Source organism: Phoenix dactylifera, chromosome 10 (genome assembly GCF_009389715.1).
Source record: "Phoenix dactylifera cultivar Barhee BC4 chromosome 10, palm_55x_up_171113_PBpolish2nd_filt_p, whole genome shotgun sequence".
In the NCBI taxonomy this organism is placed as follows: Eukaryota; Viridiplantae; Streptophyta; class Magnoliopsida; order Arecales; family Arecaceae; genus Phoenix; species Phoenix dactylifera.
This window is the reverse complement of record NC_052401.1, coordinates 8,856,731-8,876,124: the sequence shown is the minus strand read 5'-3', so window position 1 is coordinate 8,876,124 and position 19,394 is coordinate 8,856,731. Positions and strand designations below refer to the sequence as shown.

The following is a 19,394-nucleotide window of genomic DNA, read 5'->3' as shown; positions in this document are numbered from 1 at the left end:
GATTTGTATTTTTTTTATTATATTTAAGATGGATGTAAAAGCTAAATGTAATGTTGGGTTCGTGTTATTGTGGGCTATACCCCTCGGTTGCACGGCCATGTCATGTTCCGAATTTGGGGCGTGACACCATCCATCTTCCTGACAGTATCCCGTCCCATCGCCTCCTATAAGTTCGTGGCCCGCACCTTGGATCTGCCTGTGGCCGCCCAGACCAACCTGTTTGTCGTCTCCCTCGTAGGTAATAGTAGGACCAAAATGCTCTCGGCCAGCTGCTCCTCGAAGACCTCCCTAATCAGTAGCTCATTCCATCTGCTCCCATCCGGGATGATCAGATCGCTGACTTTGCAGCCCTCCAACCTTGCTGAATCAACTAGGGTCGGCACTCGACAGAACAGCTGCTCGAGTATCCAGCTATCTTCCAAGACACCAATGGACCGACCATCACCAACTGCCCACCTGATCATGGCAAGCACTATCAAAGCATATGAACAGATCTCCCTCCAAATGAAGGAGCACCAGCACCCAGTCTGAAAATCTGCCACCACCATGTGAGCTCCGTACTTGGCTCTCAGTAGGGCACTCCATAGACTGTTGGGTTCCAGGATGTACCTGGCTGCATGTCTCGCTGCCAACACCTCTTGCCTCGCTACCAAAGACTAGATCCCTAGAACGCCCTGCTAACCGGCTGACAGACTACCTCCCATGCCATCAGGTGGATGCCTTTTTTGCCCTCCTGTCTGCCCCGAATGAAGTTTCTCAACAATTGCTCCAGAGACCTCAAAAGCGACATCGACACAATGGTATTCGATAATAGATAGACGAGGATCAAACTGAGAACCGACTGTATCATGGTCACTCTGCCCATTTTAGAAAGTGCTCTTATTTGCCACCCCTTGAACCTGCGTCTGATGCTCAACTCGATGTCAGCATAGTCACCACCTCTTAGGTGACACCCCGTGATGGAAACTCTCAGGTACCTCATAGTGCCCTCGTGCTCTTCCACTCCCGATATCTCCTTGATGGATGCTTTCACCTACGGCTTGGTCTTCGGGCTGAAGCTGATCGCCGACTTAGTCAGATTAATCTGCTGCACGGAAGCTGCACAATAATCTCTAAGAATGCTCTCGATGGCCCTTGTTGTCTGCCTCATAGCCCACGCCAGAAGCAAACAGTCATTAGCAAATAGGAGGTGTGATATCTGATGCCCTAGGTCTGAATGCCTCCAAAACCTTGGTCCCCGCAGCACGTCGAAGAGCTCTGGATAGCGCATCCAAGCACAGAATAAAGAGCAAAGGAGAGAGTAGGCACCCCTGCCACAACCCAACCGAAAACTCGAAAACGTGTGTAGGCGAGTCGTTTACCCAAATGGCAAAGGAAGGAAACCTGACATAACCCATTACCCAACCAACCCAGTCCTCATAAAATCTAAAACTCACTAGCGAGCATTGCAAGAAATCTCAGCACATTCTGTCGTAGGCCCTCTCCATATCTAGCTTGATCCCTATAAGGCTCCTCGGGTTCGGGGCTCTCTGGAGATCATGCATAAACTTCTGGGCGATGAGAACATTGTCAGAGATGCTATGGCCTCCTACAAATGCTCTCGGCTCCAAGCTGATGAGTCTCGGTAAGATGCTCCTCAGTCTGGCCACTAGTAACTTCGTCGTGGCCTTGTATAGAGTGGTGCACAAACTGATAGGCCAGTAGTGGCACAGCTCTGTGGCGTCCTGTCTCTTTGGGATCAAGGTAACAAATATCCTCTTTCAATCCGCTAGCATCGCAAGTGTGCTGAAAAACTGCTAAATAGCCTCCACCACATCCTATCTAATCAATGGTCAGTACCTCCTGAAGAAAACAAGAGAAAAACCATCTAGGCCTGGTGCCTTATCCTCAGCTAGGGACCAAAAAGCATCTTGGATCTCCTCAGTAGAGATCGGCCTAATCAATGCTGCATTCTCCTCCTTCGATACCTTAGCCACTGGGGGCTGCATGACCTGCGGACTCTCACTCCTCACCTGATCCGTCCACCTAGTACGAAAGAACTGCTCAAAGACCCACCTAATGGCATCAAGATCCTCTATAATCTGACCATCAGCTCTCCTAACAGCTCTGATCCTGTTCCTCTGCCTCCGGATGATCATTGACTGATGGAAGAATCTCGTGTTCCGGTCTCCCTTCCTGATCCACTGAATTCTGGACTTCTGCTTCCACCTGGTGTTCCGCTTTGACTCGAAATGTCTTAATTCTGGATCTCTAGCTATTTGTGGTTTGATGTATATAATGTGGCCTTTGTCCGATAGCTGAAAACATTCAAATAGGACAGCAGATAGCTATCAGAGGCATTTTTAGCTATCAGAGACATTCTTTATAAGGCTTAATAGAATGGAGTAGTTAAAACTTGGGAAAAATTAGATGTCTTATGGAGTGTCAATTGCATTCTTGACAAACTAATTTTCTATTATCTCTTGTTACTAAATACTACAATATAGCCCTCATTTTGATGTCCCTTTTGAAGGCTTTACTGGAAATTTAAGACCTCAGCAAAAAAATTATTATCAATTTCTTGTATATTTTCACCCACCTTGGAAAGTTGTTCCATCAAGATGTCATATGATTCAGTCCCAAATAACCTTACTAAATAAGACCTTGAACTATCGACGCGCATATTTTTTAGTTGCCCTTCTTTGAAGCACAGCAGGCATTACAATACTTTATTTGTCTAAATTGTTAATACTAAAAATTAATGTTACAATTAAGCACCACAGCTAGGTGTTCTTCCCAAAATCACAAAATACCACATCTTCCTATTTTGAGTCACCCAATTAAGCATCCACAGCATAGATGCCAACTTAGCTGTCCCATGAATTTGTCTGCTAAATAAATGTGGCTAGCATTTCTCAGTTTGTTATCTTTGATTTTATTTTAGAAAATTTTGCAAATTTACAACATTGTTGGTCAAAAATGGATTTTCCACATATCTCATCAAGCAAATAATACACTTGATCCATAGCATGCGTATCTTTGCTTTTATCTTCTTTTTTTTTTCCTCTTAAAGTGTCTTGGTTTTATTTGAAAAAGTTTTAGAGAAATGGCCCATTTACCAGCTCTATGATCTTTAAATGGATTGAATTTTAAATGTTCGGTTGGTCTTGCCCTTGGCCTCCTAACTAAAATTTTATACTAATATGTGTATCTCATGCATAAAAAATATATGCATTAATCTTAACATTATAGAACAAGCAGCTATATTTTCCTATTTATCAGTTTCCATGATGATCCGAATTAGATTTCTCTCTTAAAATTAAATCATGTTAAATTTTAATTAGAAAAAGGATCCAAACATTTCTAGACTAAGAAGTTTTATGGGGAAACCTCTCTTAAGCAAGGAATCCATAATTATATGTACTATGGGAGTCTTACATTTTCTAAATCTTAACACCATTCGAAGAGGGTGGCTTAACATTTAATTTATGCTAAATTCTTTTTAAAATTTATTCTAATCTAAAATTTTTTTAGTAGTAGTGATGTAGTGTAGAAGAAGCTACTTTTGGTCAAGAAGTCAAAGTCTTATCTCTTTAATTTATAGTAATAGTTGTGTTTCTAGTAAGTTATATTTAGTTAGTTGTGTTTGCATTTATTTTGAATTTAAGAATTGTAATGGGTGCTTAGTAAGTTGTGATTGCATTTATTTTGGATTTGAGAATTGTAATGGGTGATTAGTAAGTTGTGATTGCATTTATTTTGGGTTTGAAAATTGTAATGGATGCTTAGTAAGTTGGAGCATGATTAATACTTAGACTAATATATATAGACCATATGGTAGATGGTGAAGGGCAGATTGTGATTACTAAATTATTTAATATATGAGATAGCTTGATCTTGTAGCTCGTTTTATCCATTCTTTTCTTTTGTTGTGAATGATTGTTCATCCATTTATCCTTTCATTTGGCCTACCCCCCCCCCAATCATTTGGTATCAGAGCCTGTGATTACGCTCTTAGGTTATTCTCTTCTTTCTCATGGTGGCACGAAGAGGTAGAGGACGACGTGACAACCAATGAGGGATGAAAGGGATGATAAACTTCAAGCATTTCGAAGACAAGTCGAGGAACTTATTTTGCATCTTGAGCGCTTAGAAGCTCGTAGTGAGCAAGGTGGTTCAAGTCGTGGGTCTTCTAGTGACGAATCCGATGTGAATCCAATTGCCAATCATGGAGGATGAATGGAAAGGATGTTCTATCATGATTCCGACACTTTGAATATTGATTTACTGGAATTTCATGGTCGCCTTCAACCTGAAAAGTTTTTTGAATGGCTTAGCGTCATTGAAAATTTTTTTGAATATAAGGAGACATTGGAGATTTAAAAAGTGAAGCTTGTTGCTACAAGGCTTTGTGGTATGCTTTAGCATGGTGGAATAGAGTTCAAGAGATGCAGCTTCACAAGGAAAAGCCTAATATTTCTTCTTAGGAGAAAATGAAATCTAGGCTTAAGGAAAAATTTCTTCCAGTGGATTTTGCTCAATTAGCATTTTCTTAGTTCAACAATTTTCGTCGAGAGTCTAGAAGTGTGATTGATTACACCAAAGAATTCTATAAGTTAATGGCTCACAATGATTTTCAAGAATTCGAAGAACAACTTATGGCGAGGTATGTTGGAGGTCTAAGAATTCTAATTCGGGATGAAATAGAAATGCATCGATTATAAAAACTCAATGATGTGTATCAACTAGCCTTAAAAATAAAGGCTAAACTTGCTCGTAGTGGAAGGAAGAAATTTGTGGAGGTACAAAATTTTTACCCATCATCCAAAGGAGACTCTTCTCATGGTAAGGATACTAATTCAAATTCTTATGATTGTGGCAATAAATCTAATTCTTGTTTCAAGTGTGAAGAGGTTAGTCATTATTACTACACTTGCCCAAAGGACAAGTTGATGCTCATGTAAATCTTATGAAAGAAGAAGATCTTGATAGCTCAAAACAACCCGTGTATGATGAAAAAGGTGACATTGAGCGTGTGGAGGTTGAACCAGAAGAAGGTGAAAGTCTTATGATCCATAGGGTGCTTACAACTCTAAGGTTTGATTCAAATGAAGTTTGGCATAATTCAAATATTTCAATCTTCAAGAAAATATTTGTGACATTAAAAAAGGAGAATGTTGTGTGGATTGGGATTCTCCACTAGTATATGATGTTTATTCGGATGAAGAACAGATTCAGAATAATGGTCTAATGTTCTCACAGCATTTGTCTTTGTCATTAGAAGAAATTTATCATGATACTAATGTTGTTGTCTTGGATGAGAGTAAGGAGTGGGTCTTACTCTCTTCTCAAGGAGTAGACCTTTTTAATGTTGGCTTTCGTAAGACATGTGGAGAACTATGCTTTAAAGAGCTTAGAGATTATTTTAGCATGATAATGTGGCGCCAAACTCCATCTTTCAGAAATCATGAGTTCAAATGCTTGAAGGGTTTGTTTGATTTCAGGAGGTTATTGAGTGATTTCCTTAATAACAATCCAAAGATCCTATGTCAAAGGGAGATATTCATAGCACTTTCAAATGAAGATGATATTCTCAAGGATCTTTGGTCACGGTTTGGAGCTTTATTTGACTTTGAAATTTATTGGCAAAAAGTGGACATGACATTTTTGCAAGTCAAATTGAATTATGGGTTTAGATTCTACATTCCTCTTGCATTTCATATGCGTCACATATTGGTGTATCATAGTGATTTTGGATGACAACTCGAGGATGAGTTCTTTCTCACCTGGGGAAGATGATATAGTGTAGAAGAAACTACCTTTAGTCAAAAAGTCAAAGTCTTATCTCTTTAATTTCTAGTAAGTTGTGTTTCTAGTAAGTTGTGATTGCATTTATTTTGGATTTGGAAATTGTAATGGGTGCTTAGTAAGTTGGAACATGATTAATGCTTAGACTAGTATACATAGATCATGTGGTAGATGGTGAAGGATCAGATTATGATTACTAAACTATTTGATATATGAGATAGCTTGAGCTTATAGTTCGTTTTATCTATTTTCTTCTTTTGTCGTTTGCTTTATCCATTATCTTCTCTTACTGTGAATGGTTGTTCATCCATCAAGTAGCCATGTGCGCTATGATGATTAATGATCCTGAAAAACCATCGCACCTACAAAAGAGGCAAAAATAGGAGACAAAAAAAAAACCCAACAAAATCTTTTTTCATAGATCTGAAACAATTCCTCGTGCACCCATCCGAATCATCAGGCTTTTTGACAAATGGAGGATTACTTTCTTGGGAATAAGACGTTCTTTTTAATTGGAATTTGGAAACTAGAGTAATTTTATTATATTAAAACCTTTTTCCACCTTTTCTTCCAATTAATTGTTCCATATTAAGATCTTAATTTTCTTGATTAACCTTACTTCTTTACATATTTCTCTTTTAACAATCACTTATATAAATCTATGCCCACTTGCATGCTGGATTATAGCCTAACAATTGCAGCCTTTCTTCATATGTTAGTAGGTTTTCTGCTGAAACCTTGGAAGGAATTTTATCAAATCAGAAAAAGAAAAGATGTCACCATTAAAAAAGACAAGTTGATTAGATGTCATATATAACAGAGTTTTGATGGCTCAAGTGGCCTCATGAGATCTTGAACCCTGACATAGTTTTCCCATTATGATAACTAGAGAAAACAGGAAAGAAGTCATCAAAACAAACCCACCCATGCAATGTAGCTCAGCCAACTTCATCCTCAACCCTCAAAGCAACCGAGAGACTAACACAGTACACTACTCAAGCAAATCTATACGAAGGCATATGCATAGCTAGCCTACATTTTTACTTGACCTTTAATCCACTCATAGACACAAGAGGCAGGAGCAACAGCTGTGTCCACTTCCCTTCAAGGATTCCATCAGCACACAAACCCTACCAAGCAACGGACAGCACCTGCATACCTCGTCAAAGCCCTCACTTCCCCAGCATTCCCAACTGGAAAACTCTGGTGCTTCCTGTACGCGGGCCGAGCCTTCACCACCCCGACCTCCTTGAAGAAGGCTCCATTGTTGAAGGCATCGCTCTCCGACCTCCAATTCCATGCATTTGCTCCTTTACCAGGCATCCTCAATGTCACCTAAAATATCGATCCCATATCCATTCCCATCAATACAACTAACTGAAAAATAATCTCCTAGAAAGCGTTCTAAAATTGCACTTGCTGCTCACCTTCTTCTTGTCTGATGCTACGAACAGATTCCCTTCACTTAGGACACTGGCGTTCATGCTTCCACCAATGGCGTACTCTCCCCATCCTTCGTATACGTTGTTCACCACATGCGCATATCCATGTCTAATCCTGCAGAAATTAGCATAAACTTTAGTATGACAAACCAGGGACAGGGCTTCTTTATCTTGAATGGTGCGGTGACAGCAGGCGATCACCTTGGCATGCGTTGGTTGCAGTTGGGACCGAAGCGGTTGTACACAATGGTCACCTTCATGTTCTTGTCCATGGAGAAGCTGTCATCGTGGCCTAGCAGCATCACCTTGTCATGGTCCCGGAACCAGTTGTTGGAGATGGTGATCGCCGTGGAGCCCAGCGTCACGTCCATGAGCCCGTCCTCGCACTCGTAGAGCTCGTTGTGATCGATCCAGACCTTCCTCGAGGCCGCGATCCGGATGGCGTCCCCGTCCACTCCCAAGCTCGCCAAATGACCCTGCGGGTCTCTCGTCAGCCCAGCCGGTTGTGCACGTATGTGGTGGAAACGGAGCCCATGGATGATGACATTTTTCACCTGTTCACAAATTGTCAGTGCCTGCTTCTCCCAGCGTACGTGCATGGAGTCATATCACATTCGGACCTTATGAATCAAGAAGCCGGCACCATGGGCGATGCGGACGTCGGCGCCGCGGCCGTCGATGGTGGTCGAGCTCTTCACGATGAGCGGTTGCAGGAGCTTGATGTCCATGTCCCTCTGGAAGGTGATCCATACCTTACCTCGAAGCATCGTGGCGCCGTATCGCAGGGTGCCAGGTCGAGGGTTTAGAGGGTCGTCGCTGGGGTCGGTGACGGTGTACCGCGTCAATTCACGGCCCCTGTTCCGCAGCATCTTGCCGGCGAACCCCACCGAGCACTTGGCGAGCCGCTGCCGGTTGGCCGACCAGTTTGGATGGCGTCGCCAGCACCGGTCGATTATGTTCATGTTCCTTGTGGCAGCAGCACTACTGGTAAGCAAGGTCAGAAGGAGGAGTGAGAGCGCTAGAGGAGTGGAGGCCATGGTTGAAAGCGAGGAGGAGGAGGATGGGGGATGGGATGTGAGGAAGTGGACTTTGGAGATTTATAGGGTGGTGGAGTTGGTTTTGTGCCTGGTTTAGCTCTCCTATTTTGGGAAGAGGGGAAGTCATGTAATTTGTTATGTGCATGGGGTGGTGGAGCTTGAAGGACTGCACTGAAGTTGTACTTGGAATAGAAAGAGCTCGGTTGGAGAAGTTTTAAGGGGCCATGAAACGTGAGGTTTCAGGAGTGTAAGTTTTTTTCCCTCTCTCTCTCTTTTCTTTTTGGTATCAAACTGGATGTGGTTCTAGATGAGTTGCTTCTGGTGCTTTTTAATTTTAATCCTCACATTTGCCATTAGTTCTGCACCAGATAGATTTGCCTCCACTCCTAATAAGGTTTTCCCTATAAAACTTCAAAACCATATGAAGTGGTAGTGCTCTCTCTCTCTCTCTCTCTCTCTCTCTCTTCTATTTTTTTTTTGTTAGCAAGCAGCTTAAGATTCAACAACCTCACGTTTGGTAACGATTCCGAGTTCGCTCGTATAGTCGTACCGTGGGGCATAAAAAACGTTTCATGTACTTGAAATAGGCAATTCATATGGTATTACTTCATAGAAAAGGTTAATTAGGTGGATGCTAAAACAATAAACAACCCTCTGATGAAACTATGTACATGCTTTCTCTCATTTGATCAAATGCTTCCAAATTGCAATTAGCCTTGCAATCCATATACCCGCTCTCTAGCCTCCTTACGTAAAAGTAATATATATAGCCACCTCTCAACTAGATAAGAGCACTTGTTTCAAAATACGAGAATATTCCTCTTTGATTCCATGTCAAATTTTGATCCCGTAAATATTTATTCTACTTTTTTCTAAATTACAAATACAATTACGAGTGTTAATGGAAGACAATAATGCACTAACCTGAATCCAAATTGACCCGAAACATAAGGTCAAGTTATGAAAAATAAATCCAATATGCTATTGGATTGGATTTGGATTCCAAAATTAGACCCAATCTCTTTTGAGGTCTAAGTTCTAGAAAAATTCACACCAAAAAAACTAAAACCCAACCTGATTATATACCAACATGCAAACATAGACGCACGCCCAGACACTCAAAACACATAAATACATATATATACGTACATACATATATGAGTACATACATAAATATACATAATGTATGTATGTACGCACGTATCAGTTTTTAATCATAAAAGAAAAAAATCAAGTAGAGAGAAGTGAAATCGTAACGCATCTTGTTTTATCAAATTCCTAGCCATGTCATTTTGGTGTAGTCTTTTCATAATATTTTCTTGTTATTTGAGATTTATACTAAGCTTGAATATTGTAGGATCTTTTTCATTCTTCAAGTTTTTTGATAGCATGAATCTTAGATTAAAAAAATAGTAATTGAATAGTACACCCTCTTTTCAATATAATTCTTATATTTTTACATTTTTATATTTTTGTGTTTTATAGTTCATGAGGTAGCATAATGGGTGCATTAAGTAATCTGAAAGATAGTCTAAAAGTATAGCAAACTAACTAATACCTAATTTCTACTTGAAACCTGATTTGATACCTGACCTTTTTTGGGTCCAATATTATGGAGTGGAGGTGTGTTTATGTCCTGATAACATAATATTTTTTCCTTCAATTATTTTATTTTCTTGACTTCACACATATGTTGAGTTTTTAGTAAGTTTGATTATGACTTACACCCAAAAATGTTTAGACTAGTTCATAATGAACATAAGCATCCATTGTACTCGGTGACATACATTATATGTGTCTCTTGCATAAATATAACTAGTATTTGTGTTTTATAAAAGGCTACATGTAAAATGGCTTGTGTTAAACCATGTGAGCTTTGGATGTATCTTGCATGAGGTTTATGTGTAATGTAGTTATAATTGAGCAGGTTTTATGAGAAAAATACTTATGTTAAGTTTAAAATTATCTCTGCAAATCACCAATCAAGACTAGTTCAAACTTAACATGAATATTTATTCCACACAACTCTCCATATTATACATATTATAGATAAGGTAATGACACTTACGCATCAACTTTCAACTAGTCTGTAATCCAGCAATGCACTAAGTGATTAATATAGGAAAAAAAACCCCCAAATTTCTGGAATTTCAGGTTTTTGGATGGTCGCAGGACTTTTTTCATAAATTGTTCTCTTCCATGAGTAGGGTGCATGCTATGCATGCCATGCCAAGCATCAGCCAGTGAATCATGGCAACATTAGCTGCATTCTGTACATGCCATGCCAACCGCTAACCAATGCATCATGGCAATGCTGAGTACATGCCATACGTGGCAAAGCCCTTAGAGGTTGCTATGTCCCATCCAATTACATTTTAACAAGTATAATTTTAATAAAGGAACCAAAAGACCAACAAAAGTATATGGAAAAAATTAATAGCCGATTTGAAGAGCTATATTATTAATAAAACTAGTTGCAAAAATAGCTCACTCCAAACACCAGAAATGGGGCGAGGATCAAGCTTACACAAGGACATCAAAATATGTATGATGTCCAATTACATGCATGCATGGAACTGAGAAGAACCACAACATTGGTGGAACCTATACTAGCCAGCCAAGAGTAAGATAAGGCACCTCAAAAATCATGATGCAGATCCATGTAAATGGGTAAAAACAAAACGAAACCATGAAATCACCAATAGGATCCTCTTGAGAGTAAGCATCATCTATCCTAATCTCTTACAAAATATACATTGAGAATATTGTGGGTATAGGAGGGTGCCATTCTTTATTCAATAATCCAAAATGCAGATCTATCAATAGAAGAACAAAGATCATGAGAAAATCAACCGAAGAAGTTTAGTCCTCTATGACCTTCATCACCACTCAGAGATCTACCAACTTGAGAGCAAAGGATCCATATCTTGGTGACGGAGGAAAGGAAGACAAAGAAGGCTCATCCAAGTGGAAAAGGAATTAATAATACTTCTAGGCACCGGAGGAGGGAGGCCAAGGATGAGTCAAGCAGTCAATGAAAGAGAGCAAAGTAAAAAAGACATACAATCTTGGCAAGAATGGCATTTGATGGAATATATGACTCATGCTCCTTTAGGCTCTTTATATTTAGTGGGTGGTATAGCTACCGAGATCAATGCACAAAGTAGTTAGAGTAATAATAGGATCAAAGGAGAGGATTAGGTCATTACTAAGTGGGATGGGCTCGCAACTAAGTGGGATGGGCTCGCAACGAAGTAGAAGAGAAAATAGAGGAGAGAGACCTAGAAGTAGAGAGGGTCTTTGGAGGAAAGCGAAAAGGGAAAAAAGGGTTTTGGGTAGAGAGCAAGAGTGAGGGAAAGGAAAGATTTACCGGCATCGGTGCCAATGCCATCATCATGGTTGGACTTTCATTGATTTATTACATAATACAGACTAAATTATTGTCTGAATGAATATTAAGAAGCCCATAATTAATTTGTGATCATACGATTATTTTGGGCTCTGTTGTCTTAATCATATGGTGTAGGAGTATTGGTGTAGGACTGATGTAGTTAATGGGCTCTAAAATGGATGGAGCCATTAGCCTTACTAATTGGGCTAGGTCTCCACTCTACTCCTATAAATATCTATATGTAGAGAAACTCTAAGGCATTAAAGTTTTGAGGAGACGAAAAGAACATGAGAGAACCTACTTCATTTTTATACGTTTCAATCTTTTTTGGGTTTGATTTATATTTTTTTGTGCTCTAATCTTCTGCATGGTGCCATTAAAATTTCAAAGAGCTTGGAATTTGTAGGTGGTTAGAATCAAAATTACGGATCAAATCAAGAAAAAATCAGGTTAAAAAAAAAATCAGAAAAGGGGCATTAGGAAGAAATTAAAAATAATAATAATAACAATAACAACAAAAAAGGGAACAAAAGGGAAGAAGGAGAGGGACGGGTCTGCCCGCCGTCGCCCCTCCTCCTCCTCTTCTCATCGGCGAGGCGGGATCGGCTTCCGACGGCCACCGGGACGGGCTGATAGCGAGCTCTGTCGAGCCGTCAAGCCGCCGGTCTCTTTTCTCCGGTCTCCCGTTCGGATTCAAGAAGAAAAAAAAAAACAAACGCTGACGCTGCCAAGACTCGACGCCGGCAGCTGGCTGGCACCGGCATCAAGGTTTAAGGGCCGCCATCTGGCGGTTTCCCGTCGGTTTTGGTCGCTGGTCGCCCATTTTGTTTTGATTGAAAAAGGAGGAACCGTCGGCTTCCGTTTTACCGACGGTTTTACCCCTCAATCACCGGAAAATCGATGGTGGGTGGAATGGGAGACCGTGGCGGTCCACCGATTGGAGCTTTGCGGCAGCCGCTGGCCGAGTTTTGGCGAGGAGGCCCACGGGTTTTGGCCCCTCCTCCGCCTGGTCGTGGGTTGAAGACGAGGCTTTGGGTTTCGGGAATCCGTTAGCCAATAAAAGGAAAATTTTTAATTGAGCCCCTGACAAGTATATTATTTCACGGAGGTACTTAGGAAATTACATTTTGATTTCCACGATGAAATTTTATTACATAAATGTCTCTGAATATTTATTTTATCCCGTACTAGAGTTTTATTACGAAATAATACTCTGATAATTATATTGTGATCCCTGTAATGAATTTTTATTGCATAAAGGTTCTTTGATATGTTGTTACAAATTTATGCCCTCTGATAATTGAATTGAATGCTGATATATTTTGTGTAGATTCCTATTTTAAAGGGTAGCAAGTTTAAATAAATGGTGACCACCAAAATCGCTTATTCATTGAGATTTGCAGGATTCCTCTGTTTGGTGTTTCAAAGATTGGGAGTCATTTTATTTTTTATTTTTTGTAAATTGTATGTTATTGGTGCATCAAGGTTAATGAATGAATTTATAGGCATAGCTGGTTCATCCCTATTTTTGTTTGGAGGGTTATGGGTTTTAATGGATGGTGATCACCAAAGTGGCCCATCGATTGAAATTTACAGGTTCCTTCTTTTGATTTTTGAAAGGGATAGAGAAGCGTTGAGATGCACAAAATCATCTCCCAAAGGGAGTTTATTGCATGTTTTAATTCTGAAGTGGACTATTTTTGACTAATGTGTGATTGTGTGTGCATGATCTGGGAATCCATTCTACCAAAGTAGATGGATCTCCGAAAGCTGATGAAACCTTACTAGTTGATTCCACTGTATGCTGGAGAGGGTACTTTATGTCAGTCATTTTCTTCCCAAAGAAAGTTTGTGGCATTACACTAAGGGCTCTCATTAAAGTAATGCTTATAAATATTTTCAAGAATGTTGGTTACCTATATTTATCTATTAATTAACTGCATTAAGGTTGTTTTGCAGTTAGCACTTTTGTTGTGAATAATACTACGACTCACATTGAAACTTTGACTTGAACAAACTACAAAAGATGGAAACATGATATTGAATTAGCGTTGGGTTTAATGGATTTGGATATTGCATCGAGGATGATCCTCCATCTCAAGTTACTAATTAGAGTACTCTAAAACAAAAGACTGCCTACGAAAAGTGGGACATAACAAATTCTCTTAGCCTTATGATCATGAAGAGTTCCATATCGGATTTCATTCTAGATATTATACTCGCCAATAGTAATTCTAGACAATTCTTTGATGCCATAAGTAAGAGATATGTAGAATCTGATAAGGCCGAGACTAGAGAGCTAATGAATAAATTAATCAATATTAGATATGATAGTACTGGTAGTGTTAGGTCTTATATTAGGGGAGCAAATGGCTCGGGATGGGTTGGGTCTTGAGTGACCCCGACCCAATCCGGTTTCTTATTTGAGTCCTAATTTTGGACCCAGACCCAACCCAATAGAAGATCGGATTAGGTCGGGTCGGGTCCATGGCTATAATTTTTGACCCAACGGGTCATTCAGGTCGGCTCGGGTCCATATATAACCCGGACCCACCCAAAAAATTTGGGTCCGGGTCGGGTCCAAGTTATAATCTTAGGAAAGTCGGCGCAAGTCAAATGGAACTGAGCCTGATTTTCAAAGTGCATGTCACCTTGCAAGTGTGATCTAGTCGGCTGTTTGGTTTCCTTTGCAATAGATGTGGGTGGTTTGAACAGCAAATAAAGCATGCTACTAATGGATGATATCAAGCATCAATAGGTGAGTGGCATACCTACAAGTGAACGAAGAAGTAATCCACAAGAAATAACTATGGCCAAATCCCCTTCAAGCCAAACTAGTTGTGCTTGAAATTGAAGTATGGCTGTGCCAAGACCTGCCCAAGCAGCTACTAGCTCCGCATATGAGACTGTAGCGGTTGTGAGCCTTTTCCCATAAGCATATAGCAACCTTCCCTGTTGATATTGTATTACAAAATCTTGCTGCTGCATAGTCACCGCGTAGCTTCAAAACACCAAGGGGAGGGGGCAGCCAACAAACATAAGTATTCAAAAAACACAAGTTAAAGTGTAAAGTAGTACCACCCCAGAACCTTGATTGTGTAATGTGGGTAGAATGAAAGTCAGCCAACCCGAATTCAACAAGAAAATGGATATATGTCTTACTAGCTAGCGAGAGGTTGACAGGCTTGCTTGAAACAGCCTCTCATTTCTTGCTTTTCATGATAACCACATGGTATAAACCACGATGGACCTAATCCCCCTCTCCATCAGGCATCACAATATTGAGCGATCCCAGCAAAATATTGAGGAAAGGCCCATAATAAAATAGAAAAAACAAGAACTGCTAGCACCATTTTACAAATGAACAATGGATAATTACATGAGCATCATCCTCTTTATGGTCGGGTCGACTTCACAACTCACTGATAAAGTGAATAAGTGAGTGAATCAGTGATAAGAGTCTCAGATCGGGCCGGAGCTGGGCCTTAAGACTCAGCTCTGGGCCGAGACGGATCACTGACTTGTCTAGTAAGAGTGCAAGGCTGAGACAGTAATTTCAGTTGTTTGGTTTGCAACCCTGCGGCCTGCGGGCCCAAATAATTTTTTAGATTCGGGTCGAGTCGGGGCGGAGCAGGTCGTAGGATTGGAAATCCAAAATAACAGAAAATTCAAATGGGTCGGGTCGGGTAGGGTCAGAATTCAGTAAATCCAGACTCGACCTGAAAAATGGAACGAGTTCAATTTTAGAACTTAATCCGGCCCCACGGGTCCTCCAAAATAGGTCGGGTCGAGTCTAAGCAGGTTGGATTATGGGTCAACCCGACCTATTTGCAACCTTATCTTATATCATGAAACTAGAAAGTATTACATCCAAGCTTAGTAGTCTTGAGATCTCTATCCCTAAAGATTTTCTTGTGCATCTAGTTCTTAATTTTCTTCCTATACAATTTAGTCAGCTTAAAACCACATATAATGCATAGAGGGATAAATAGAATATAAATAAACTTATTTCTGTTTATGTTCACAAGGAAGAAAAATATCTTATGGAAAAGGGTGAGACTATTAATATGGTGTAACAATCACGCCTTAAGGGTCTCACACATAACAAGAAAAAGGCTAATGGTTCCAAAAAGAAAAATTAGACTCACAATTCTGGAGTAAAAATCAGAATTCTAGAGGCCCACAAGCTACTATTAAGAAAGCTCTCAAGTGCTTCTTCTGTAAAAGGAAGGGTCAAAAGAAATTTGAATATTTCAAACGTAAGAGTTAGCTAGAGAAGGAAAAAAAATCATGCATGTAGATGGTATTGTCTCTAAAAAATGATTAGCTAAAGATAAATTCTCGATGTCGTAGCATAAGCGATTAGGTCACATTTCTAAAGAGAAGATTCAAAGGTTAATTAATGATGAAATTCTGTCTTCATTTGACTTTGGTAATTTTCATACTTGTGTTGACTGTCTTAGGAAGAAAATTTTCAAATGTAAAAGAAAGGAGTCCATACGTGGTAATGAACTTTTAGAACAGATTCATACAGATGTCAATGGACCCCTAGATCCTACTATTTGTGGTAGTAGGTATTTCACTACTTCGATTGATGACTTTTCTCACCATGGGTATGTTAGATGTATGCCCTAGAAGCCAATCTGGCGGACACATTATTAATTCTGGGACATAAATTTGTACTTGACTTTATTATTATTGAATAATAAATGGGCATTCTTTTCATTCATATTATTTATGTGTCTATGAATGTCTAAGAAATTAATAAGATGATGATACATATTCTCAAGAATTGAGAATTTGAGCCATGTATCATTGGTGATTAATTTCTAAATGCTCCTGATTAATGGATCATCACGAGGACGGTGATCGACCCGATCAGTGCACAGATTACTTTTCTTATGGATGGACGAGACTCGAGTCCACAGTGCAAGAACACTGAAGTGAGAGTGCAAGTGCTTGTTAGAGAACAAGAGTACTGAGCGTGACCAAGATAAGAAGTCACTTGGATGTCAATCCACTCGTCAGTGACTTGCTTGATGTTGCAGTAGTGTGACTGGTCCTTTGACATGCGGTGCTTCGGCTATTCACAGTGAGGTTATTGTAGTTTGACTGCACATATACATGGTCTCTAGTCATATGGATCCTTGTTGTGTAGATTGGCTGCAGTAAGTTCACTGTAGGAGTAGGGTATGCACTTACATGGAATCTATCGACCTTGATAGATGAGGAGTGATCCTATGTGATTTATTAGACTGAGTTCTAAGACCTTGGCCAGGGCAGTAATATAAAGTGGAGAAAGAGTTTTCCACTATCGAACTCAAGTCGAATAAATCTAGACATATGATAGACGACGGAGTTTGACGAGTTATCCATGACCTCCGGTCTGTAGGGATCCACGATAGAAGGACTGTATCATACAATAACTGTACCTAGAGATTCATCATTCTATTCTGCTGGGTAGCCACTACATACTGCTAGGTGTCACTGGTGGATGGTGAGACTCATAGGGATCATCTCGATGGTCGATAATTCCTAGTGAGTTGAGTTGGAATTGTTTCAACCCATTGAAAGGAGTTTTCAATGATATTATAATAGAGATCGCAATATATCTCACTACCAGTCAGAATAGAACCTATGGGGTCATACACATTAGAGATATTGACCGATCCGATGGTTGAATGTGATTAGGAATCACAAATAATCAATTAAATTGATAAATGGATAACCCGCTAAGAGTTAGTGGTTAGAAGAAGGAATAATTGCAATCGGATTGCAATTTAATTTAATTAATTGGATTTGATCACGAGTTCTACTTGGAGTAGGATTCATGGAGTCCTAATTGGATTAGGATTTCAAATTAAATTAGAATCCTATTTGGAATAGGATTTCTAAAGTCCTAATTGTCTTAGGGCTGAAATTTAATAAGTCCTAATTAGATTAGGATTATTTTAAGTCCTAATTAATTTTAAATTTAATCTAATTAATTTCATGACTTCTAATTGGATTAGGATTGAAGAGTTCAATAGAGTCATGGTTCAATTAAATCCTAATTAGATTAGGATTTGGAGGAAATTGAAATGGGTGCATATAAATCCTATTTTGACTAGGATTGGACTCATGCAATAGACCCAAATTAAAAATACCCTTTAATTTATTTAAATGGCAGATTTAAATAGATTTGAGGGAGGGGCCCACGCCCCTCCCTTTGGGGTGTGTGTGGAGAAAGAAGGAGGGGCATACGCCCCTCCTAGCTATTCAAATAATGGGATAAGGATGAGTTCCTAGAAAATAGGAACTTATCTTTATCCATTAGTGCTTCAAAAAGAGGAGGGATTTCGGCCCCTCCTCTCATGCTTTCTCTAGGCATTTCGGCAGCACCCCTCCTCCCCTCCTTCCTCCTTCCAGCCGCAAGAGAAAAGGGAGAAAAAGAAAGGGTGGGGTGGCCTTCTTCTTCCTATTCCTTGGGTCCAGCGTAGGAGAAAAAGAATAGGCTGCGAAGAGCCTTTGTTTCTTCTTCCTTGACATTTCCTTCTTCTTCCTCCTCTCAAGCTAATCAAAGGTTGATTCAAAGGAGAGGACCTCAGCCATCTAAAGCCATCTCTGCAAGGGAGCTAGCACTCCGGGGAGATCCAAAGACTTCGATCGACTCACTACCTTGTGTGGATACCCGTAGAGACCGGACACATGTGCGGCTTCCATCGAACCTTCTACAAATCCACGTAAATCAGATTTGCGGAGACCATCTACCCGCACAAGGTGAAGATCTGATCTTCTTAATGATTTTAAAATGATTTAAATAATTTAATTCTAATCTATCTACAAACGAAAGGTTTTTAAAATACGTTCATGCGATGAATGGATCCCGCATATATTTTTCCGCTGCAATCTGAAAATTTTTTTGAAATTTTCATGGCATATGAGGGATGCTAACAGGGTATATCTATGTTCTTAAGAAAAAAAATGCGAAGCACTTGATAAGTTTAAAATCTTTAAAACTGAAGTTGAAAAGCAACATGGGAAAGTAATTAAGGTGGTGAGTCTGATCATGCTGGTGAATATTATGGCCAACAAATGGGACCATTTGCCAAATACTTACAGAATTGTGGGATAGTTACCCAATACACCATGCTTGGAACCCTAACCAAAATGGTGTAGCTGAGAGGCGTAATCGCACTCTTAAGGATAGGTAAAAAGTACGATGAGTGGGTGTATTTTGCCAGGATATCTCTGTGGTGAGGTCTTAAAGACTACCAACTATATCTTAAATAGGGTTTCTAGTAAGGTAGTTTTCAAGACACCTTTTGAGTTGTGGGTTGGAAGAAAACCCAGTATTAATGACTTTCATATTTGGGGTTGCCTTGTAGAGGTCAAAATTTATAATCCATTAGAGAATAAGTCTGGACCCAGAACCACTTGTTATTTCATTGGCTATCCAAGTAAATTATAAAGGATACAGATTCTACTGCTCTGACAGAGGTATGAAGATTGTTGAGTCTATGTATGCTAGATTTCTGAAGTCTAATACGGAGGATTGCAGATATCCTCATACTGGACATATGATATTGAAGGAAAGACAGATTATTGTTCATATTCCTGTTATCCATGAAAAGGTCATATTTCATCTCGTCGAAAGGGCAGTGGAAGAACAACAGCAGATAGTTGAATCGATTATAGCACCTCCACAACCAGTTAATGAAATATCAGTAAGAAGATCACTTAGAGAAAGGAGACCTG

The 19,394-nt window shown here is 39.7% G+C and overlaps 1 protein-coding gene across 1 annotated transcript; it reads right to left on the bottom strand.

The window, feature by feature from the left end:
* Nucleotides 1-3,537: 3,537 nt before the first annotated feature.
* Nucleotides 3,538-8,231, bottom strand: LOC103698895 (probable pectate lyase 4). The gene is made up of 3 exons (XM_026801736.2): nt 7,850-8,231; nt 7,431-7,783; nt 3,538-7,344 (listed from the first exon to the last, which is right to left on the bottom strand). The coding sequence occupies exons 1-3, from the start codon at nt 8,189-8,191 to the stop codon at nt 7,161-7,163; spliced, it is 879 nt and encodes a 292-aa protein (XP_026657537.2). The 5' UTR covers nt 8,192-8,231; the 3' UTR covers nt 3,538-7,160.
* Nucleotides 8,232-19,394: the final 11,163 nt, after the last annotated feature.

What these genes read in the sequence shown, in the direction of transcription:
- LOC103698895 (XM_026801736.2), bottom strand. Translation starts at nt 8,191, where the DNA reads ATGAACATAATCGACCGGTGCTGGCGACGCCATCCAAACTGGTCGGCC. An exon ending in CCGGCTTCTTGATTCATAAG is followed by an intron (nt 7,784 to 7,849) that starts GTCCGAATGTGA and finishes ATTTGTGAACAG; the next exon opens with GTGAAAAATGTCATCATCCA. An exon ending in TGCAACCAACGCATGCCAAG is followed by an intron (nt 7,345 to 7,430) that starts GTGATCGCCTGC and finishes TAATTTCTGCAG; the next exon opens with GATTAGACATGGATATGCGC.